The sequence below is a fragment of the Artemia sp. Qi Xiang Cuo genome, chromosome 2, assembly GCF_049724085.1.
Source record: "Artemia sp. Qi Xiang Cuo chromosome 2, ASM4972408v1, whole genome shotgun sequence".
In the NCBI taxonomy this organism is placed as follows: domain Eukaryota; kingdom Metazoa; phylum Arthropoda; class Branchiopoda; order Anostraca; family Artemiidae; genus Artemia; species Artemia sp. Qi Xiang Cuo.
In genome coordinates, this window is record NC_142795.1 from 79,708,701 (window position 1) to 79,734,390 (window position 25,690).

The window sequence follows — 25,690 nt, forward strand, 5'->3', positions numbered from 1 at the left end:
CTAAATATAGTGTCAAAGGCGTGGGTTTTCTTGTGCAATTCTATGTAAGTTTTCATGTAAGTTTAGAATCTTATACAAGCTTGCTACTGGCCACATCCTCAATACCGTGGCTACATCTGGGGCAAGAGTAATCCGCATCTGCATCTGGGCCACCCTTTTTCTTTCAAATACTCTTTTTCTATTGTTTAGTGGCAGGCAATTCGCTCGGATCCGAAACTAAGTCCTCAATGTCTCTCTTCTAAGTAATATTCTAAGTCCGATTATTTCTTTAAGATTATGTATTTTAATTTTCTAGATTTTGATGTTGCGTAAACATATTTACGAATTACAAATCAATATCGTGTATATAATCCATTTCAAAGAAATTAAAGAAAAAGCTTCAGTTACACGAAAGGAGCAAACAAATCCAGAACGTCTTTTTAACTTAATTTTTTGGTCAATTTTGATCAACAGTAAATTTACCTTGTTTTTTCTTCTAACCCTCTTTTTCTCTCTACAACTTGATGTCTAATGCACTCTACTTCTTTCCGTGGGCATTCCGAAAGACGGAGGCAGTAAATCCGCCTCCGTCTTTCGGAATGCCTGTCTGACTGGCCGTATTTCCTACAGTAAGCTGCTCGAAAATTGTTGTTTTATCCTTCTTTAAAGGGCCATAACGAGAAAATTAAGATGGCTAGGACACGCTCTTTGGATGAAGAATGATAAATTGTCAAATATCGCCCTTCTCGACCAACCATCTGAGGCCCAACGAAGAGGGGGTAGTCCCCAAAAGGGGTGGGAGAGGGTCGTAGGAAAGGTTTTAAGGGAAGTTAGAACTTGTCATTGAGTGAGAAGAAAGAAGAAGAGGTTGGAATAAAGGAAAAGCATAGGTAGCTATGTTGGCCTTGGGCGGCTCGGTATTGCAATAAGTTGCTAGTAGTAGTAGTCCATTAAACATGAGAGGGGTAGTAGTTTTTCATTAGTCTCATGTGTAAGAGAACACATACGTCCAACAAACTTACGGTCAAATGGTTATGCATGGACGTATTACGTCCATGGGAATCTTTGACTTCTGTTGAGTTTCTTTAGTCTTTTTGAACAGTAGTTTAATGAAAAGTCCCGATCTTTAGGCTCTTTAATATATTCCAAAAGGCATAAGATTTCTAAAACCTTAAAGCCTTTAAAGCCCTTTTTTATCACCTTTTTTTCCAAGATTATCTTTCTTGTCTGCCGCTTGAGCGATCACTCCTCTTATCAATGCTTTCCTACACATTTCTTGCTCTCATGAGAGGTGATTCTTTCTAATCGGAAATAGCAAAGGTGACATTAATTGCAAGGAATGGAGCAATGTCAGAATTATGCAGGACATAATTCTAATCTTAATTCAATTTAAGATTTCTAGTGACAAAAGGGGAAATTTTCACGATATTGAGTTTACGATGTTTCTGCATTGAGCTTGAACTTGGAATTCTTGGCATTGAAACTCGGAATGAAATCCTTGATTAAAAATTTCTGGATTAAACCCTAGATTTAAACTTGTAATGAAATTATTTTTAGTTTATTAATTCTTGCAAAAAATTAGAAAGAGGAAAATATCTCTGCGACATATTTCTGATCAATAGATTATCCTTTCAGAGACCAATCTGAACTTATCCTCTTTATTTACATTCTTTATATTTTAGTGTCAAAGTACTTTGTTAACTCCCTACTTTAAACTTTGAAAAGCTATTCCGTAAGGAAATCCAATCGCCCCAAAAAAAAAAAAAAAAAAAAAAAAAAAAAAAAAAAAAAAAAAAAACCTTCAAGCGTTTGAAGATTTTTTTTCACAGCAACTTATGTCAGTGCTATGTAGAGCATAATCTTAATTTTAATCAAATATTTCTTTTTAAGAAAACAGGAAATATTTAAGATCTTGATTTTACGATGTTTCCGCCATAACTTTGAAGTGAAGTTTGGAATTCTCTGCATTGAAACGTATAATTGAATATCAAATAAAGCTTCCTGAATTAAACTCTGGATTCAAAGTCGCGGTGAAATTTTTAAGCCGTATTAATCCTCGCAAAAAAGAGGAAACAAATAAATCTACAACACTTTTCTGACCAATAAATGATGGTCTTAGAGACCAAGGCTGCTTTTATTACATTTTGGACGTTTTAGCATTTAGGCACTTTTCGAGTCTCTACTTTGTACATTATGAATATTGAGCCTCTATATTAGCTTTATATATATATATATATATATATATATATATATATATATATATATATATATATATATATATATATATATATATATATATATATATATATATATATATATATATATATATATATATATATATATATATATATATATATATATATATATATATATATATATATATATATATATATATATATATATATATATATATATATATATATATATATATATATATATATATATATATATATATATATATATATATATATATATATATATATATATATATATATATATATATATATATATATATATATATATATATATATATGTTGTTTTTTTATATGTTTGTTGTTTTACGCATGGTAAAAAAACAACAAACTACACAAAATAAAACCACATGATACTAACACACATAACAGGGTGTATAATAATAACAATGAAAAAGCATAACAATTACAAAAAGAAAACAAACATTATAAGGTAAATAACATCATAAAACTAACATAATTACATAAAACATTGCAGACATGATCGATATATTTTAAGTGCTTTAAAGCTGCATGGATCATGGCTACAAAAAAAAGAGAAAAGAAAATGCTTCAAGCAAAGCATATAAAATAAATTGTCAACATTCTTTTCTTGTCCCACCTATCGTCCACCCTCCAAAAATCTCTCTCTATGCTGCAAGGCTACACGCGCGTAACTCCCCACATTCTTAATATCTGCTTTACACTTACTTTTTAAAATTCCGACCATCCAGTCCTTCCCATTTACCCTAATTCCAAATGTTTCTACCCTCATAACCTTCAACTCCTTACAATTGCACATAAAGTGCTCTAAGTCATCATTTTCTCTGCACATCGGGCAAAAATACGGACCCTTCTGCGACCTAAACCTCCCCAAATACTTCCTTCTTTCACCGAAAGGCATAAAATTACCCCTTATTGAAATGACCTACCTTGCATCCTCCCCCTGGAGTCACTTTAAAATAATATTCCCCCCATGCCTCCTTTACCTCCACTCACACACATAGAGACGCTGCCGCGGTCCGACCAGTCTGACATAACCGGATCTCATGCTCTTGCAGTACAATCTTTAACTCTCCTGCCACGGATCCTACTTCTTCTCCTATGCCTACCCCCTGATTCTAAATTCCTGATACATCAGAACTTTAAGATATAAAAAAACAAAGAAGAATTAAAACAATGATGAGGGAATCGGTTTAGAATATCACAGGCAGCGCGCTACCGCTGCCTAAGTAAAGAACGATGTAGGCACAATGTGTTGTGTTTTTTTTTTCTCCTTCGTATAGAAGGAGTTGTCGTAGAAACTTCGAAAAGGACTTATTCGATTGGAAATTGGAGTGGTTGGTGCCCTTTTTAATAGTCGTAAGTGATTGGAGGGTAACTAGTCCCCCCCCTCACACCCGTCGGTCCCCCAAACACATCCAATCAAAATTTTGAGATAGCCATTTTGTTCAGCGTAGTTGATTTCCAGATAGAAAATATCTTTTTGAGGAGCAAACTCCCCCAAAACCCTCAGGGCAAAGGTTTTAAGTTATGCCCTGAGGGCATATAAGATCAATGTTGGCACAATGTACAGTTTATTTTTTTTTCTTTAAAGCAGGGCACTTCATAGAGAAGGGATCGTCGTAGAGACTTCAAAAGGGGCTCATTCGATTGGAAATCGAGAGTTCTAGTGCCCTTTTTAATTGTCAAAAGTGATTGGAGGGCAACTAGAACCCCCCCATCACGCCAATCATTCCCTCAAACATATCCAATCGAAATTTTGAGATAGCCATTTTGTTCAGCGCAGTTGATTTCCAAATAGAAAATGTGTTTTTGAGGAGGACACTTCTCCACAACCCTCAGGGCAAGTGTTTTAAGTTATAAGGTTTCTATAGAAGGTGTTGTCGTAGAAACTTCAAAACAAGCTCATTCGATTGGAAATTCAAAGGGCTAGTGCTCTTTTTCATAGTCGAAAGTGATTGGAGGGCAACTAGCCCCACCCACACCCATCATTCCCCAAAACACATCCAATCAAAATTGTGAGATAACTATTTTGTTCAGCGTAGTTGATTTCCAGATAGAAAATATGTTTTTGAGGAGGACACTCCCCCGCAACCATCAGGGTAAGGGTTTTAAGTTATGCCCTGGGGGCATATAAGGTTTTATTGAAGGCGTTGTCGTAGAAACTTCAAAACAGGCTCATTCGATTGGAAATTTAAAGGGCTAGTGCCCTTTTTAATAGTCGAAAGTGATTGGAGGGCAACTAGCCCCCTCCCCCCCCCACGCCCATCATTCCACCAAACATATCCAATCAAAATTTTGAGATAGCCATTTTATTCAGCGTAGTTGATTTTGAGATAGAAAATATTTTTTTGAGGAGGACACTCCCCCACAACCCTCAGGGCTAGGGTTTTAAGTTATGCCCTGGGGGCATATAAGGTTTTTATAGAAGGTGCTGTCGTATAAACTTCAAAAAAGGCTCATTTGATTGGAAATCCAAAGGGCTATTGCCCTTTTTAATAGTCCAAAGGGATTGGAGGGCAACTACCCCCCCCCCCACGCCCATCTTTTCCCCAAACGCATCCAATCAAAATTGTGAGATGGCCATTTTGTTCAACGTAGTTGATTTCCAGATAGAAAATAGGTTTTGAGGAGGACACTCCCCCACAACCCTCAGGGCAAGGGTTTTAAGTTATGCCCTGGGGGCTTATAAGGCTTTTATAGAAGGCGTTGTCGTAAAAACTTAAAAACAGGCTCATTCGATTGGAAATTCAAAGGGCTATTGCCTTAATTTTGAGACAGGCATTTTGTCAGCATAGCTGATTTCCGGATAGAAAATATCTTTTTGAGGAGGACATTCCTCCACAACCCTCGGGGTAAGGGTTTTAAGTTATGCCCTGGGGGCATATAAGGTTTTTATTGAAGGCGTTGTCGTAGAAACTTCAAAAAAGGCTCATTCGATTGGAAATTCAAAAGGCTAGTACCCTTTTTAATAGTCGAATGTGATTGGAGGGCAACTAGCCCCCCCCCCACGCCCAGCATTCCCCCAAACACATCCAATCAAAATTTTGAGATAGCCACTTTTTTCAGCGTAGTTGATTTCAAGATAAAAAATATTTTTTTGAGGAGGACACTCCCCCACAACCCTCAGGGCAAGGGTTTTAAGTTATGCCCTGGGGGCATATAAGGTTTTTATAGAAGGTGTTGTCGTAGAAACTTAAAAAAAGGCTCATTTGATTGGAAATCCAAAGGGCTGTTGCCCTTTTTAATAGTCCAAAGGGATTGGATGGCAACTAGCCCCCCCCCACGCCCACCTTTCCCCCAAACAAATCCAATCATAATTGTGAGATGGCCATTTTGTTCAACGTAGTTGATTTCCAGATAGAAAATAGGTTTTTGAGGAGGACACTCCCCCACAACCCTCAGGGCAAGGGTTTTAATTTATGCCCTGGGGGCATATAAGGCTTTTATAGAAGGCGTTTATGTTTAAAAACTAAATATTGCCTTAAGATTAAATCAAAATGCACTGTGATAATTCTAATTCTGAATAAGGCATCTCAGCGTTATCCCAAGAACAACTGAGGGTATTATGTTTAAACTTTCGGGGCTACTTCTTCTCTTAAAATTTAACTAAATCAAAATAGTGTAAGTGAATCCAAGCTATCAAAGAATGTAAACAGATTTATTTGCTAATGGTACCAAGATTTCTATTTCAGGTCAACTAGAGGAGGTATGAAACTGAAGTAAACAGCACTATTTGTGTCCAGATTTTAAAATGGTGTATGTTGTTAAAATTGCTGAAACTTTTTTCCAGCATACAAATAGCAGGCCAAACTATAAAGTCTTAAAACACGAAAAGATTTAAAGTATTATTTACTTTTTCCCTGAAAAGACTATGTCAATATAAAACGAACAGAAATTAATTTTAAGAAAAACTTTCCACAAAATAAGTTTTTCAAAGAAAAGTAAAGAACTCAATTAAACAAAAAATGAGCAAAAATAAAAACAAATTATCTACCTATCTCGAGACTACCACAAATCAGCATCTATAAATAAATGAAACCCAAAACGAAAGGAAATTACAATAAATAGCCGAATCAAACTCAAAACGAGCAGAAATTAACATAAGTTGGGCGCAAAACCCCTATACCTTCCCAAGGCCAGAACAAAATTTGCACTTTACTGAAAAAATACAAATGAATGTGCATTGTCAGTTTAATATACATATACTGATATTTAGTAATCAAACCGTTAAAATTATTTGACTTATTAAAGTTATAAAAATAAAAATATTTTTATTTTTTTATCGATTTATCGATTTCTGCTCGTTATTTATTGTAATTTCTGTTCATTTTGGGGTTTCATTGATTTATCGATGCTGATTTATGGTATTTTCGAGCTTGGTAGATTATTTTATTTTATTTTTGCTCATTTTTTGTTTAATGGAGTTCTTTACTTTTCTTTGAAAAACTTATTTTGTGGAAAAAGTTTTTTTAATTAATTTTTGTGGAAAAGAACCCATGAGACTAACTAGGCCAGGTAGATGATTCTAGGCTTGATTTTTGATTCTCAATTTCTCAAATCCCATATCTCCGAATATTGTCTCACCGGAATTTAGGGATTGTGTTGATTTCAATTGATGGATTGAAATTAAATTATTTGACAAATCAAAAGCTGAAAAAAGAAAACAAAATTGACCAATAAAGCTCGCATGTCTGATCTAGTGAGCAAACAAATTAGGGATTAATATTTCTAGTTAGCCCCACCCACCACTAAAAGATAAAAATATAAATTTATCACGATTAAAAAAAATTGATCTATAGGGTTCATTAGGTTGACCTTTCCTGGAAATGAAGGAGGGGCAGACTTTCCTCGAGAATCTGCCCCTTTAAGAATTAAAGTAAAATTCGTCAGGATTAAAAAAAAAATATTCAAGTGAAAAGTTTTTCAAACCTAGTCTATTTAAGGCAAGAAGTAGACTCTTCCTACTTTTCTTCCTGATTTCGGATATTTGCGATGGTGTGTTAAGCATGCAAAGAGGATGTAGTCACAGGTTATTATTATTCTGGCAAGGCTGACAGAATTGGGTTGGGATACAGGCTACAAGGCTCCACTGCCTCCACGCTCAAAAATGCACCAAAAGCCAATGGGTTCTTGGCACCCAAACTTGAATGGTATTTTGAGACAGGGCTTGCCTGTTTATTTTCTCCCCTTTGTAGAAGATCCTTCCTTGGTAGTTTCAATGTATCCAGCATTTTGTGCCCCAAACAGAGACTACCTACTAGCTTTCGGAAGGCTTTGACAGGTAGCACTTGTCCCTCAAAAGAGAGAAGAGAGTGACCCGTCACATGCCAGCCATCATCGGCACTTGATGCCCAAAACCGGTAGTAGGAAGAGAACTTCTTTCTCCAACCTTGGATTGCTCCTCATGGAATCATTTCTCACCGTAACTTCACGTGTCGTAGGGAATTGTCTTCCCTCCCTCCTGGCATGATTTTGGCAGCCATTACTTTTTTCAAACCATCCAATCTCAGCAGTGTTTCAAGAATTTACGCTACCTCGTCATAATACATCCAGCAGGACGGCAATAGGCTGTGCAGTGACTGAAATTAGCAGTAGAATGCCCCTAAATAAACCTACTACCCTCAGGGGTACCACGAGAAAATCGTCCCTACAACCTCGTGGTGCTATCTTGGGTTCAATCCAATTGCATCAATAGTTTAATATCCATAATTTAGTTAAACAATTTAATTTAATTTGTAGTAAATTTAAACAATTGAATTGAATAATTAACAATGTCTTTCATTTAATTTGACAATTTTAATTAAAAATGAATAATTTCACTTGCTACACCAGCTTGATTCAAGAAAGGTGCTAACTGTCTTCAGCATCAAGCCTTTCAAATTTGTCTCCACTGACGATAAGTGTAACCATTCTCATACTAAATTCTGATTTTTAGTAATTCTGCATTGGATATTTTTTTGAAAAAGGCACGTATAATTCAGTTAATAGTTAGTAAATATGCATAAATTTATAATTTATTTACAAATTTTGTCATCAAATGCAGGCTACACAATGGAACTAACAAGATGTTCCAAAAACTGTGAGTGTGGATGTCAAGATTTTTGTTATGGGGGCTACTGCTCGAAGGCTTGTACAAGGTATTTTAGAAGTAACCAGTTCCCAGGGAAATATATCCCAATTCAATAAATTTTAAGATGACGATTGTGCACATGATTGTAAAATTACAATTAGTTTCGCACACTAAACCGATTCGTCAATTATGAAAATGAGTAGACAAACTCGTTAGAAGCTCAGCTCCATCATCATGGGAAATTAAAAAGTAGCTTCATTAGCGAACCAAGGCTTGAGCAGGCTTTAACACAATAATTAAGCGTTTGCACTGTATTTGAGCTATGAAGAAAATAGAAGTTAATAATAACCCTGTCTCCGAGTCGTGTAGCCTAAAAATGATCATCATAGTGGATTCAATTTGGCTGCAGTCTAATAAGTGTATCACGTACAAAACATGCAAGCTCAATGGAAGGGCGACCAAAAGCTGATTGAGGGTTAGTGTAAAACAGAAAATGATAAGAACTCTGCTGTAAAAACTTCACACTTGTAGCAGTAAGGAGGTGTTCTTCTAGGCAAACAATGTCGTAATTACTAATTAGGTCATCGAGTAGGAGGCTTTTATTTTTTGTATCGTTTGTGTTCAACAAAACTTCAAAGACTGTTTTATTCATCAGTTCTTGCTGGTCAAGGTAATTTTTAAAACACGGCATTTAAGGCGGAAATAAAAAAGATAAGCGCTGCAATTAAAACGGAAAGAGACAAGATAAGCGCTGCAATTAAGGCCTAAAAAGACAAGAAAGGCGCTGAAATTTGCCAAATTAGCAGATAAGCAAGTTGGGTATAAGCTCATGGCCAGTAGTATTTTCAAGCACTTTCTTTCACGTTAAGGCTCATTCAGTGAATGGGGAACATTTAAAATAATTACTGTAGCGGCTTTGTTTAGAGCATTTGGCTTAGGTAGCCTCAGTTACTCTAAATCATTTGATTCAAGTCTATTAGAAAAAGTATTTAGAACTTGCTCATCTTGATTGATTTTAGAGCAGGGAGATGGGAGAGCAGGGAGACTGAAATTTCGGTTTGAGACTTATCAAGTATGTAGGCATAGTTTTTTCAGTGCCGTTAAACATTCAGACTTCATCAATAGTATCACCAAAATAACTTTGGGTAACCTTAGGTCCTGATTGTTTTTGATACAGTTCACCAGAGGTAGTCTTAACAATTGTCACAGATGCATGGTCAACAAATTTTAACCCCATTCAAACGATTCTCAAATCATCAATTCCATTTACAAGTCTGTACGATATTGTACACCTATTGAAAATATGTTCCTCCAAACTTAGGGACGCTGAAAGGGAAAGCTAGAAATTTCTTTATTTTTACTTTTACACAATCTTTGTTTAAATAAGAGGGAAGGAAGGTTTTAATTTCAGGGATGAGGATTTTTAATTTTAAAAAGAATTAAGAATGGTGTGCCTTATTTTGTAACATAATTTGCTGTTTAAAGTACCCTAGAACCATCAAGATACCTTCGTTGGATTTTAAACCTTCGCTGCAACTATCTTTACCAATATTATTTAGTGGTAAATACATTCTAAGACCACACTGGCTATACATGACAAATGAAACTCAGAGAGGAAAGAAAATAACAAAATGAAAAATAAAACTGAAACTTGAAAAAAGACAAAAACACAGTGATTATGAGAGCGGGCAACGGAAACACAGTTGTAATTATGAATTCTGCAGATCATGAAATAAAAGATAACACTCTTTTCATGTATAAAAATAATTACAAAGAAATTAAAATTGATCCCACGGGCAAATACACACAGCAGTTAAGAAAAGAACTAGGAATTTCAATAGAAAGTAGACTATTTACCTCTCAAATGACAAAAAATTTTACTCCAAAGGTTGTTCAGCCCCAAAGTCTTATGGTCTGCCTAAAATCCAGAAGAAAGATATTCTGTAACGTCCTATTGTAGCATTTCATAGTTCTCCAGCTACGGGTATAGGAAGTTTCTTAGCCACCATTTTTAAGCCTCTTTGAAGCACACATAATTCCTATATAAAAACTCCATAGATCTTGTTGTGAAGTTAAAAAATAAGAGTACAATAGAAAAAAAACTATCTTATCTAGTTTTGATGCAGTTTCTATGTACACTTCATGTGATGCCCATAAATGTGAGCAGGCCTTACAAAGCATTTTAGAGGAAAATTCAGCTTGGTCGGATTACAAAACTTTGGAAATTGATACAATAATGACGCTTGTTCGTCTTTGCAACAAGTTCTCCTCGTATTTTAAATTCCGAAAAAAAAAAATTTCCTTCAAACCATGGGCACTGTCTCGTCTCCTTATTTGGCAAATTTTTACATGGAATTCATAGAACAGTCTGCTTTGAATAGTTTCCACTTAAAACACTCTATCTTGTTTCGTTTCGTTGATGATATCGTTTCTGTTTGGGAACATGGACAAGACTCTCTAAGAGATTTTTTAGCCCATTTGAACTCTTTTGATTCAAATCTCCAGTTTACAATGGAACTCGAAGATTCAGGTAAGCTGTCTTCTTGGATGTTATGATTATAAAAACTACTCCTAGCCTTGAATTTTCTATATACAGAAAGCCGACCCATAATGATCGATATTTACATTTCTCTTCACATCACCCTCCTTCTGTAAAAATAGGGGTAACAATCTCTTTAGTCGACAGAGTTTTAAAAATCTGTTCTCGTAATAATATACATTCTGAATTATACTATGTCAAGGATATTATATTCTGCAGTGGTTACCCAATAAAACTTGTTAAAAATGTCATAGATAGACGATTAAAAAAGATAAAACAAGGAAATAGGGAGCCCGTCCCTCTTGATTTAGTTACCCTGGCAATTGAGAAAAAACTTTCATCACTTTACCATACATCCTGAAACTTGGCGATAAAGTTGGAAATTTAGAAAAATAAAAAATAAACTCTGTTTCTTTCAAAGCTGAACAAAAAGTTGAACATTTTTTCAACTCAGTAAAGGATAAAACTGACCCTGTACCGGGTAGTGGTGTCTACAGAATTCCGTGTTCTTGTGGGAAATTTTACATTGGTAGGACCCATCAACAACTAGTTTGCATGTTTGCATGAACACATAATGTCAATAGATAAGTCCCTGACATTGAAAAATAACAATGACAACTTTGATTCGGCCTTGGCCCGGTATATTTTCGAAAATTCCAACCCATCTGGTTCTTTTTGACGAGGCAACCTTAATATCTACTGTAAATGGCCTACCACAAACTTTTAAAGAGGTAATTGAGATAAAAAAAATACATAAACCGAAATTTAGCAATAAATAGAGATACTTGAGATATTTCATTAAGCCCCCATTTATGACAGTTTAATTTTGGAGGACTCAATCAATATTTTCGCCCGGTATGACTTGAAAGAACCTATTTGCACATCACATGATGAACGAATTTGTAGACCAGCTAAGGCTATAGCAGAGCAAAGAACTACTACTAAATCATCTTGCTAGATTTCTTTTTCATTGATTCCAACCTGGTTCTTATTTAGTTTTTGTTCTGTTGTTGTAAAATAAAATTCAAAAGGTTAGATTTTTGCTGGTTTCTTTTTCTTGCCTTTCTTTTTTGTTTAGCACTGAGGACGACTCGGCGACGGTCCTTGTCGAAATATTTTCTTATTTATTCTTCTTCATGGTTTCGCCACTGGATGACAAAACCCTCGTTCTATCACCTTTTTTTATTTTATTTTTCATTTTGTTATTTTCTTTCCTCTCTGAGTTTCATTTATTATTTAGTGGGAAGTGCAGCTCTCTACTTTATAGGTTCTGTCTTTACCTAGCATCATATCTTCCCCCTTAATCAGTCCTAGTCAGTGGCGGATCCAGGGGGGGCTAGGGGGGCGCGCACCCCCTATCGTAGTCTAAAGTAGTGCAATTTACTTAATTAACTCAAGTTTGCGTTAATTAAACTTGCTCATAACGCAAGTTTATCGGATCAACCTATTTTGCACTCCCCCCTAAAAAAATTTTTTCGGATCAGCCTTTTTTGTGCCCCCCCCCCCTAAAAAATCCTGGATCCGCCCCTGGTCCTAGTCTAAGCGACTTGGTCTTCTGAACATTAATTTTCAAACCTGTACTTGCACACTGAACTCTTGAAACATTTAAAAATGTATTCATTTTGCTAACATTTTGTTTAGGACGTAAAACTAATTTTTATGATTTTTATCTAGACTAATTCTGCAAAGGAAAATCTCCATCCGAGATATCCCCCCGCGGAAAACTGCCTTTCCCCAACAAAAATTCCCCTTCCACAGAAACTTATCCCCTAGAAGATTCCCACGCGCATGATTTCCCCGAAAATTTTCCCATGTAGATAATTACATCCCCCTGGAAATAGGGGACAAAAGATGTTATTATTTTGATGTCTTTGGTCCTTCAAATTTTACCACTCTTTTTAAAATTTCTGTGGTGAAATATAGCGTCTTTTGAGGTATCGCGGCCTATTAAGTTTGAACATAATTCTAATCATATATTGAAAGAAAAAGCTTTCCCTAAAAAGATGTACCCTATGAAAACTAGTGGATTGTTGCTCTGGTCGGGAATATAGGGCTCAGGGTTCGATTCCAGCTGCAACAGGGTTGGACAATAGGCTTGATACCTGTTCCTGTAAAAAAGATCCATCTACTGAAACTGTCGATTCGATGGCCTATGCACCATCATTGGATCTCTATCCATATCATTTATCCATTTAAAAAGATTACTCTTGTGAAACAACTCAGCGACGTTAAGGGTCTCAAGGGACAGAATTTAGCAGTGATATGCATGTCTATAATGCTACTTGAAACTTAAAGATATGCCAGTGGATGTTTCCTGCAGCATTTGTAATAGTATTCTAATTTTTGCTGAACTGAGGATTTCTTGCGCTAAACATTAAAATTGTGAAATACAATGATTTAATAAAACAGAGGAAGCAAAAAACTAATTGAGGAAATTGCAAACAATTCGTCAGAGAATTTTGCGTTTTCGTTCTCAGAGCAGAGAAATACCTCAAAGAAATAAAAAAAGAGAAAAACCCGGTACGAAGTTTTTATTTCTATATATGTAGTGGGGTCTGAAAATTATACTAAGAGGATAAAATTACTATGAAATAAAAGTTTAAATCTCTGAAGATGTTTGAAAATCAATTTAATTGTTTTATTGTGAGAATTGGCAAAGGTTTTCCATTTATATAAACTTCCAGAAACTGTTATTATACATCTTTTTTAAGTTTCTTGCAAAAGAAGCTTAAATATCTTCAAAAATAATGCCATTTTCTCTGGATAATCTCACTATTTGATTGCAAAAAGTCAAGTTCCCTTTTCGCATTAAACTTTCATTCCCCAGGTTTCTCAGCAGAAATGACAAGACGACATCTAGGTTTATGATTTTATCGGGACTATTCATGAGACTGCCATCTATTTATTGTTTCCAATTAAGCCACCAAGCTGTGCTGTGCGCCAAAACTGAGGTTTTCTTGTCAGTGAAAGATGATTACAAATCAATAAAATTATCTGACAGTCAATAATTGTTCAAGTAATTAATTGTTTTGTGATACAAACTAATGTTAATTATTTTTAGATTTCATACTGAATTTTTCCCGTAAAAAAAAACAATGGCAACATTTGTTTATCAAATTCAGGTCAGAATATATAGATTGGTGTGAAATGGCAAGCCCTTTAAGTAAAAGTTGTTTGCGTGATAGGTCTCAAAAACAATTTGGACTGAAACTCATATTTCGCACAGAATGGATTAAAAGACGAAAATCTCACAGAAATTTTACAGGTAGTTTTTACAATTTTTAATCTAAGACTGAAATATTTTTAGATTTTGTTGAAATATATTGATTGGCTATTTCAATACTAAAGTCTGCCTTGAATTATGACAAGCCGTCAAGTATTAGGGAAATAATCATTTAATTATTATAGCCAAATATATTTTTACTTTTTAATATATTCCATATATTTCATTTTTCTCAGGATTCAGTCTCCCGATGAAAAATTATTAGCTTAAACTGGATTTTAAAAAATTTGGGGACAACCAAAAGTAGTTATTGAATCTGTAGAAATTATACCATTGAGTTCATCGCACTAAGCGAATTTCAATTAATTATTTAAGTTATTTTGATAGTTTATTTTAATTTCGTCCAATAAATAAAAAAAGCAATCATTCTTAAGAAGAAATCGTTTAGTAAATGAAAGAAAACTTGAACAAGCAGAATGTTTAGAATTTTCAACACCTTCTGTTATAAAATATTTGAAAAATAAAATAAATAATGAAACCATTCTAGCATCTTTTATTCCCAAGGGATATGGATTCCCATTTAATCAGAATGAAAATCACTATTTTACTGGTAAATAAGTGGTAACATATGAAGGCAAAGTGTATTATTAAAAAAACGAGTTTTTTTTTATTTTGGGTGACACGTGCATTTTCAAAATAGAATATTGTTGGATCATTTTTTTGCGCTAAATACTTTTTTGCGCTAATACTCTTTCTCCCCCCTCCCAATAATTCTATGATTGAAAAATTCATTTCGTTTTTGCTTACAGAAGAAGAGGAGCAATTTTGTTTTCTTAACAGGCATGTAGATCACTAATCAGAAAGAGGGAGTGGCCTCCCAGTTGTTTTAAACCCCCTCTCCTAGGATCTTAGGAATTAATCCCAATGTAAACAATACTTTCAAACGAAATAGATATTTGTCAGAACTAGATTAACAAAAAAGTGTTTGAAAGCCTCATGACAAAATTTTAAATTTGGCTACTACACAGAGTTTAAGCCACATTCTATAGAAAACACACATTTTAGTAGCAAATATCATAGTCTCTGTTGCAAAGCACTGAAACCCTTGATGCCTATCTACTTTTGGATATTCTGAACCAACAACACTTTCTATTTTATTGACAGGGCTGAGAGTTTAGTGTTTGCACCTCTGTACACAGATTTGCATAACACAGATAATTACATAATGAGTGGACGTCAGTTTTTACAAAAGTTGATACTCATAGGAATCAATTCATTGATTCACTGAAAACAAACATAGCATATGAACATAGCACTGAAAACGAACATGAATGAGTAGTTTCATATGAAGATAGCACTGAACATAGCATATGAACATAGCACTGAAAACGAACATGAATGAGTATTTTCATATGAACATACCACTGAAAACGAACATGAATGAGTAGTTTCGTATGAACATAGCACTGAACATAGCATATGAACATAGTACTGAAAACGAACATGAATGAGTAGTTTCATTTGCTTTTTTTCAACTTTCATGGAAGGATATATCTAAATTAGCACAAAGAATGTCTGACCTTTATTTCTTATTTTTTACCCCTTTAATACTGTTCCTCATTGAGCCATTTTTTGATGCAAGTCACCTTTCGTATGTGGATAAGATTGTCCTCCTGTCTGACGATTTGCAGTTATTGCAAACCGTTGTAAATAGCTCTTACTCTGGTTTACTTGATATTAATTTAATATTTATCAAAGACCTAATTTTTCGTGTTCAGCCTGCAGACTCCAAGATCCAAGTTAGTCCTGCCATTACTACTGCTTCATATCTCTCAACCACCTTGGGATTTAAAGAGAATCAATTCGAGCAGCACGGTTCCTCCTTATTAATGGCTTGAAAAAATATTGAGAGAGTCCAATGGATTCCAATAAACATCAACAGTTCAAATCGATAAAAGCCAATCGGCCGCCTTTTAACACATCTTTCGCTATTATTTTTCAAAAATGGCTCCCGTTTGTAAGTTTATTTTACCACTTCTAAACGGAAACAAATTCATTCACCATTTTCGTTAATATTTTCTTTGCATTCACATTTGGATTCAAGAAAATACGTCAATGTAGCTTTGTTAACCGTGCAACAAAACTTTGGAATAGTTTACCTGATACCATAGTTTCTATGCAAACAGTGCAATCATTTAAGAGTGCTCTTGTTGAAACTGAGTTCTATGGAAAACAGTTTCTGTAATATATTTGTTGCATAGTTGTTTTTTATTTATGAATATTTTTTTGCTTTATTTCTTGTTTTGTGTTTTGCAGTGTTGCTGTTTGAGCTGTTATGTTTTTGTATTGTTATGCGACACGCCTATGGCTTCCTCCTTTATTGAATAAAATAAATAAATTGAAGAATATACGTTTATAAACACGTACTGATAATACGTACATTATAGGCAAGGCCGTACCCAGAGGGGGGGTTAAGGGGTTTGAACTCCCTCGAAATGTTTGTCTGACTCGTAAAAACGTAACAAAAATGGATATAAACAAATTTTGAATGCATTTTTTGAGTTTTTTTGTGTAACCCCCCCCCCCAATTTTTTTTTGTAAAATAAACTCCGAAAAAAATCCTGGGTACGGCCTTGATTATAGGACATTATGGCATTTTTAAAATTTGCGAAACTAAGGAAACTTTAGCTACTATGGCTAGAATTCAATCCAATTTGGTAGTTTTCTGCCATTTTTCTGCGCATGTCTTTATATATTACAAGCCTCCTGTTACAAGTTTACTTTTTATTTTGTGCTCCTCTTTTATATTCTGTATAAAGGATTTAAATAAATTAGTATTATGGTCATCTGCAATAAAAAAAATTGTAATAGATGGCAATAAAGCATCAATATTTTCAACATCAAAGAAAGAATAAAAGGCCAGATTTTGAAAAATATTTAAGCGATAATGATATATAAATCCTTATTTCTGATTAGTTTTCCTTACACCACTATTAGAATTAGATACCCCTTTGAATACATTTTAACTACCTTGTCTTTCATACCCCTGAGTCAGACCAGATTTCCTCAATAGGTGAGCTGGTTAGTCAACTCTTTCCGATTTTAGGACTTTGACCTTAACCTTAGATTTAAACATTTTCTTCTGAAACACTTCATAATAACTGATTGGCTAATTTTAGTCAAGATAAACTTTATTCTTGGGTAATATGTCACAGGAAGGTTTTCGGTACTAGATTATCTGCGTTTTTGTAGTCAAATATCGATAAATTATATTTAGATGTTGTAGTTTTCTGGGGCAGCCGCACAGACAAAACATATGTAATAGAGATGTGCAACTGAAATAATTTTATGGTACTAATCAATTTGGTGCTTATGCTCGTCTATCCTGGAAGCAGTTTCAGGAGAGGGACAGAGGCAAAACTTGCCCCGGGCGCAGAAATTTTGGGGGCGTAACATTTCAAATAAACAATCTAACGGTTAATAGAGATGTAATAGAGATGTGCAACTGAAATAATTTTATGGTACTAATCAATTTGGTGCTTATGCTCGTCTATCCCGGAAGCAGTTTCAGGAGAGGACAGAGGCAGAACTTGGCCCGGGCGCAGAAATATTGGGGGTGTAACATTTCAAATAAACAATCTAACGGTTATAATCATTTTGTATTGTTTTTAAATTTTGTTTCTACTAAAATAAAGTAGAGGGCGCAGTTAATAAATGAAAAAAAATAACAAATTATTAATTAGTTAATAAAAAAATGATGACACAATAATTATTAAAATAACTAATATTATTTAAAATAATAAACTAAAACATAATTAAAACATTACGTACTAATTTACACATTGATTGAAAATAATTTTGTTAATAAATGAAAATTTTATTAAAATTTGGCATGAAAATTCTGCGGAAGACAGAGGGGGAGGGGGTCCTAATCAAGATTTTAGCCCTGGCACAAGAAAGGCCAAAACCGCCACTGGTCTATCCTTAGTTTTTTAGGCTTCCAGCATGGATTAAGTCATCTCACATAGCCTAAATGCATCTGGATGCTCGACCCTTTTTTATAACACTGTAAGATAGTGCAAATAGATATATGTATGATATACTTTTTGTTCGTTAGCTGCAGTATGTTACTCATTAAGGTATTAACTTTGGGCCTATTATAACTAGATGACAATAGTGTTTATTTAGAAACTAACTTTTTTTTAATTTACAATACTTGCACTTTATAATGGTGTATAATCTTGAATATCTCCTGAGTGTACGTAAACCCTCTTTACTTAAAGTCGAAACCATTTTTTTAGACGCCGTTAACTGACACATAAAACAGCATATTGTCACCGTCGAATCAAAGAAATTTTTTATTAAATTCAAACATCAATGTTATCCCCTTCAATTTAGTTCCCTCAGACAGCTAAATACCGCTGAAGACGTCGTTCCCACTATTCGTGGCAGCGCTGGAGGTCTTCAACCGTTATGGTCTTAAGCAAGTCTGTTACAGCCTTTGGATATTTTCTACAGACCAAAAATGACGGCCAATCATTTGGTCACTTTAAACAGGAACTAAAAGTTTTAATTACCGTTTGAATAAACCTTTTCCAGACATTCTAGCATAATTAATTCGATATGGTCATCCCTGGGAAAAACAAACAAAAGAACAAATAACACGCATCCGCGATAATTCTTCTGGTAAAAAAAATACAAAATTCCACATTTTTGAAGAAGGAAGCTTGAAACCTCTACAATAGGGTTTTCTGATACGTTTAATTTGATGGTGCAATTTTCAATAATATTCCTTAGTTTTTTAGGCATTTCCACCTTTTCCGAAAATTAAGCAAATTTTCTATATTAGATCTTGCACTAGTAGTAGATCTCTAAATTTTTTTCTTTGTATTTAATAATTTTTAGCTCTCTGTTTCTTAGCTTCTTTTCTTTTTCTATCCTTTTCATTTAATCCAAAAAGTGGACGGCATTTTCTATTTGTACCCATATAATACATGGTAAAAACAAACCAAATATACAAAAAAAAAAACAAAAAAACATTCAAATCTCTCAAATCAACAAGAAGAAAACAAATTTATCCATAAGACTAAAATTTCAAAATAAATGTAAAATAAATAAAAGGTAAATATGTTGTGTTATTGCAATAGTATTTTCCCTCACTCGTACTTTTTGTACAATCACTTTTTATTCTTGTCAAAAACCGCCAATTCAAAAAAACTTTTTAAAAATCGTTAAGTAAAATCCTAGGTACTGGAGGAAACAAAATTATATTTGTGAATATAATATTCATTATTTTATCGAAAAATGTCCCATGCACCAAATTTCGACGTTATAAAAAATTAAAAATTGATTTTTATAAATGGTATTCATGGTTGCTTTACCCTACGCAGTATAAAGGAGATACTATCCCACCATCTATATGGCTTATTTGTTTCACTAGGGTTTACTAGCAAGCTGCTATACCGACTTTATTTGCCACGGAGACTTGAAATTAGAAACCTGCTACCCCGAATTTAGATCACAAGAACACTAGCCTGGTTACCGGATGCCCGATTTCAGTAAGAGCCAAATGTGCTGTAAAATCAGAACTCTATCCATAGATGTAGAAAGCCAATAATTTCTGTCAACCCGAAGATCATTTTGTGTAAGGGGATGGCATTTGGCTCCCAGGGAAAAATGTCCCATATTTTCTGAGGAAGGGATTTAGCCCGGCACTTAAGTTGATACTTAAGGTGGTACACTTCAGGTGATTCCCTCCGTTGTTTGCGCAGATGATTGCACAATTAGAAATAGTTTCACTCATCGATTCATATCAACCATTTCGGGAGGGAGTAGACAACCTAATTAACAGTTTAGCTCCAATATTATTAGTAATAAAATAAATCAATTTCCTAATCATTTCTTAAAAAGACAATGAGAAATGATGTTATTGTAAAAATGAACTTTTTGCCTTCATTAGCTGTATCCTTGGGAAAAAGGACTTTCATCCGCTGGAACGAATAAAAGGCGACCAGGGAACTGCAGATGAAAGGATAATAGAAAAAAGATACTTTAAATGGATCTTATGGGAATGTCCGAAGGAAGAGGAAACACCACGAGTGAATTTTGAAGATGCATAAAATATCGTTTAAGAGAATATTGGCGCTCTGGGAATCCCCAAGTATGATGAAAGAAAAATAGAGCTTATGGATTTCAAAGAAAGATTTATTGTTGCAATCTAGACAAACAGCATGACCGAACTCCTCTATGAACAAACGATTCGAGAGTAGGAACGATTCTTCCCTGAAAAGTGAGTTACATTTAGGGCACAGAATAAACCATGGGTTACTCCGAAAATTAAAACAGCAATGGCAAAGCGAGATATGCTTTATGAGACAAAGCCACACTCTGACGAATATAAGCGGAAGAGACACATAGTAGTTAGACGACTAAAGCAAGCTAGACGTCTGTATGGACACCAAAGTTTTGCTAAGTTGTCATCCAGTGACCCAAGAAAGCTCCACACAACTGTACGGAAACTAATGGGACAACAGAAGTCTAAATCCATCCCGAGGGACCAGAAAGGATAGAATATAACCGAAGAAGTAATTAATGAATTCTTTTCAAATAATTGCCGCTAACAGCCTCCCCTCAAGACTTTGCCACAGAATGGTCCAATCGAAACTATCCCTATTATCACAGTTTCCCAGGTCCAAGAAAAACTCAAAACCTAGACATTAGGAAAGCCTCGTACCCTAGTGAAATTCGTATAAGGCTGATTCATGCCTGCTCCCCCTTAGTGGCTACATCACTAGCTATGGTGTATAGCCAGTGCCTACTTAAAGGCATTCTCAGATAATTTCAAAAAGTCATTTCACACCAATTCCAAAGAAAACATCACAAGCTTCAACATCCAATCTCAAGCCAATTTCAAAGACACCCATCATTTAAAAAGTCTTCAAAGATTTTATTTTACAGTGGCTACTAGCAGAAGTAGAAAACAAAATCGATCCTATACAGTTCGGTTTTCGTCGAAGACACAGTACAACTCATTATCTGGTCAGATTACTTCATGATCTACTAGAGCATCTAGAAAATCCGGAGGCCCTTGCTGAAATAATCATTTCTGATTTCGTGAAAGCTTTCGACCTCCTTGATCATGAGACTGTAATTAACGAAGCCCGTGCCTGGAAGTCTCGCAGTTTCTCTTCTGTACCACCGCAAGTTCCTTTCTGGTCGTCAATAGTGCGTGCAACTCGAAAACGGGCAAACATCCAACTTCCAAGACATCACGTGTGGAGCAGCCCAAAAGAATCAAGTTAGGTCCCCTATTATTTGTTATAGTCATCAACCGACTGATGAGGCAACAAAAACAGAGGTATAAATTTGCAGATGATCTTTCGCTAAGCCTGCTTTACTTCCAGTCACAAACACCCAATCAGCTCATACCCCTTGTTGCAGAGCTTCAACATTAAGCTGATCAAGTGAAGCTCCAGATAAGCACCAAGAAAAGCTGTATAATGCGTGTCAACTTCCTGAAGAAGAAGAGCATAAACAAATCTCTACTTCTCCAAACAGAGAAATCACTAAAATAGTTGGTATCACATTAACTGACGATTTCTCGTTTGGAGATCATATCAGCCAGATCACAGCCAAAACAGCTGGTTTTCTAAGATCCTTGGCAAATCTACGAGAGTTTGGAATGACAGAGCAAATCCTTCTTTCGTGCTATAAAACTTATGTAATGCCCGTAATATTGTACGGCTGTCCTGTCTGGCACACGTCACTTACAGAGAAGCACAGAAACCAACTGGAAACAATTCAGAAGAGATCCTGCAAAATAATTCTTGGGCCAAATTATAAAAACTACGAACAAAGCTTGAGCCAACTCAAGCTCTCGACCCTGGATGAAAGAAGGTATGAACTGCTGATGAAGTTTAGAGCTGACATCCTGAAGTCCTCAACACACCGAGATATCCTGCCTCCGTTTACTTCCAAAACTCACGACACAAAACAAGGTTGGCAACTCTGAAAGACGGAAAAAAAAAACTGTTGGAATGCCCGCCTACACACTCGACGACAAGGTTTTTAAATTTCTTTGTGCCCTACTACGTCAGGTGTTACAACAACAGTGTGCTGAAGTAGAGGTGATCACTCATCATTTGTGTTTTTTTGGTGTTGAGTCTTTTTCTGCTTTTCTTTTTTTGTGCTTTTTGAAAATACCCATGTTATTGCAGTGTGATAAAGGGAATGAATAAAGATTATTATCATTATTATTCTGTGTCATTTCCGAAACGGGTAGGCCTGGAAGCATAAACAGTGTACCATTAAATTCTCTATGGCCAATAATCGCTAACAGAATGCTTAAAACGCCCTTCTCGAATGCCTTTCCTCCCAGTCTCCTTAGTAAGTGAAAGTAGAAAAAATTAGCTGTTAAAAAATAACTGCATAGTGAAAATATATTTTCACTCAAATTTAAATCTTGTTATCTTTATTCTAAGAATACGGATAAATAATGAAAAACATTTTCCTAAATTTCATAAGAAAATTGACCCCCTGATGCTTCCATTTTTCTTCAGTGGTTGGTGGGCGCTGGGACACCGTCGGACCATCGAAATGCATAACCGAGCGAAGTTTTTTAGATGAGGGGTTTCACCTCCCTCCCTCCTGTCAAGACTTGCATTTATTAGTCACTGTTTTTGACGTTACACACAGTACCATTATTTGGGTAGGGATAGGGAACTGCCTGTTCACCTGAGAAATTCTCTTGTTATAATATTGTGAAATTGAAGTCCAATAAGCAAGAATAACGAAAGTATACTTTCTCATGAGAAGTTCATTTTTTTTTTCAGAATCGGGACAGAAGAATTACGATGATAATTACACAAATTTCTTTAAATTATATTAACTTTACATATAAAATTCTTCTAATGTACTTCAACTTTCTAAAGTCTCTATCCATGTCATGTAGTACATTAAATAATCAACATATAGTAGACTAATAATTATTTACTTTCATAAATGATTTAATTTTTTTTTGCAACTTCTGAAAGCTTTCGAAGAGTTTATTCCCCTTGGAATCTTTACGTAACAAATACATATTTTTTAGGAAAAATTTAAGAGGGCAAGGATACCAAAGGTACTATTTACGATTTTTAATGGGCGTTATATGCCAATAAAGGTTGATTGATCTCGTATTGAAATCAATGCATGAGGTGTTTGTTTCAATCAGGGTCTGAATGGGATATTTTTTATTTTCCTACATTTATAGACGATTAATGTCTTGATATTTCCCGAGGCAAATACATATTTTTCAGGAAAAATATAAGAGGGCAAGGATACCAAAGTTAATACTTACAATTTTTAATGGGCATTATATGCCAATAAAGGTTGATTGATCTCGTATTGAAATCAATTCATGAAGTGTTTGTTTCAATCAGGGTCTGAATGGGATATTTTTCATTTTCCTATATTTATAGACGATTAATGTCTTCATGTTTCCCGAGGCAAATACATATTTTTCAGGAAAAATTTAAGAGGGCAAGGATACCAAAGGTACTATTTACAATTTTTCATGGGCATTATATGCCAATAAAGGTTGATTGATCTCGTATTGAAATCAATTCATGAGGTGTTTGTTTCAATCAGGGTCTGAATGGGATATTTTTCATTTTCCTATATTTATAGACGATTAATGTCTTCATGTTTCCCGAGGTAAATACATATTTTTTAGGAAAAATTTAAGAGGGCAAGGATACCAAAGGTACTATTTACGATTTTTAATGGGAGTTATATGCCAATAAAGGTTGATTGATCTCGTATTGAAATCAATTCATGAGGTGTTTGTTTCAATCAGGGTCTGAATGGGATATTTTTCATTTTCCTATATTTATAGACGATTAATGTCTTCATGTTTCCCGAGGTAAATACATATTTTTTAGGAAAAATTTAAGAGGGCAAGGATACCAAAGGTACTATTTACGATTTTTAATGGGCATTATATGCCAATAAAGGTTGATTGATCTCGTATTGAAATCAATTCATGAGGTGTTTGTTTCAATCAGGGTCTGAATGGGATATTTTTCATTTTCCTATATTTATAGACTATTAATGTCTTCATGTTTCCCGAGGTAAATACATATTTTTTAGGAAAAATTTAAGAGGGCAAGGATACCAAAGGTACTATTTACAATTTTTCATGGGCGTTATATGCCAATAAAGGTTGATTGATCTCGTATTGAAATCAATTCTTGAGGTGTTTGTTTCAATCAGGGTCTGAATGGGATATTTTTCATTTTCCTATATTTATAGACTATTAATGTCTTCATGTTTCCCGAGGTAAATACATATTTTTTGGGAAAAATTTAAGAGGGCAAGGATACCAAAGGTACTATTTACGATTTTTAATGGGCGTTATATGCCAATAAAGGCTGATTGATCTCGTATTGAAATCGATTCATGAGGTGTTTGTTTCAATCAGGGTCTGACTGGGATATTTTTCATTTTCCTATATTTATAGACGATTAACGTCTTCATGTTTCCCGAGGCAAATACATATTTTTTAGGAAAAATTTAAGAGGGCAAGGATACCAAAGGTACTATTTACGATTTTTAATGGGCGTTATATGCCAATAAAGGTTGATTGATCTCGTATTGAAATCAATTCATGAGGTGTTTGTTTCAATCAGGGTCTGAATGGGATATTTTTCATTTTCCTATATTTATAGACGATTAATGTCTTCATGTTTCCCGAGGCAAATACATGTTTGCAGGAAAAATTTAAGAGGGCAAGGATACCAAAGGTACTATTTACGATTTTTAATGGGCTTTATATGCCAATAAAGGTTGATTGATCTCGTATTAAAATCAATTCATGAGGTGTTTGTTTCAATCAGGATCTGAATGGGATATTTTTCATTTTCCTATATTTATAGACGATTAATGTCTTCATGTTTCCCGAGGCAAATACATATTTTTTAGGACAAATTTAAGAGGGCAAGGATACCAAAGGTACTATTTACGATTTTTAATGGGCGTTATATGCCAATAAAGGTTGATTGATCTCGTATTGAAATCAATTCGTGAGGTGTTTGTTTCAATCAGGGTCTGAATGGGATATTTTTTATTTTCCTATATTTATAGACGATTAATGTCTTGATGTTTCCTGAGGCAAATACATATTTTTTAGGAAAAATTTAAGAGGGCAAGGATACCAAAGGTACTATTTACGATTTTTAATAGGAATTATATGCCAATAAAGGTTGATTGATCTCGTATTGAAATCAATTCATGAGGTGTTTGTTTCAATCAGGGTCTGAATGGGATATTTTTCATTTTCCTATATTTATAGACGATTAATGTCTTGATGTTTCTCGAGGCAAATACATATTTTTTCAGGAAAAATTTAAGAGGGCAAGGATACCAAAGGTACTATTTACAATTTTTAATGGGCATTATATGCCAATAAAGGTTGATTGATCTCGTATTGAAATCAATTCATGAGGTGTTTGTTTCAATCAGGGTCTGAATGGGATATTTTTCATTTTCTTATATTTATAGACGATTAATGTCTTGATGTTTCCCGAGGCAAATACATATTTTTCAGGAAAAATTTAAGAGGGCACGGATACCAAAGGTACTATTTACAATTTTTAATGGGCATT

The 25,690-nt window shown here is 34.5% G+C and overlaps 1 protein-coding gene across 1 annotated transcript in view; it reads left to right on the top strand.

Annotated features, from left to right (window-relative positions):
• Positions 1–21,350, top strand: part of LOC148955660 (uncharacterized) — a 32,984-nt gene extending 11,634 nt beyond the window's left edge. Inside the window, exon 3 of the mRNA XM_089107859.1 lies at positions 21,006–21,350. Within this exon, the coding sequence (XP_088963985.1) occupies positions 21,006–21,350 (345 nt within the window). The remainder of the gene's footprint in view (positions 1–21,005) is intronic.
• The last annotated feature ends 4,340 nt before the right edge of the window (positions 21,351–25,690 follow it).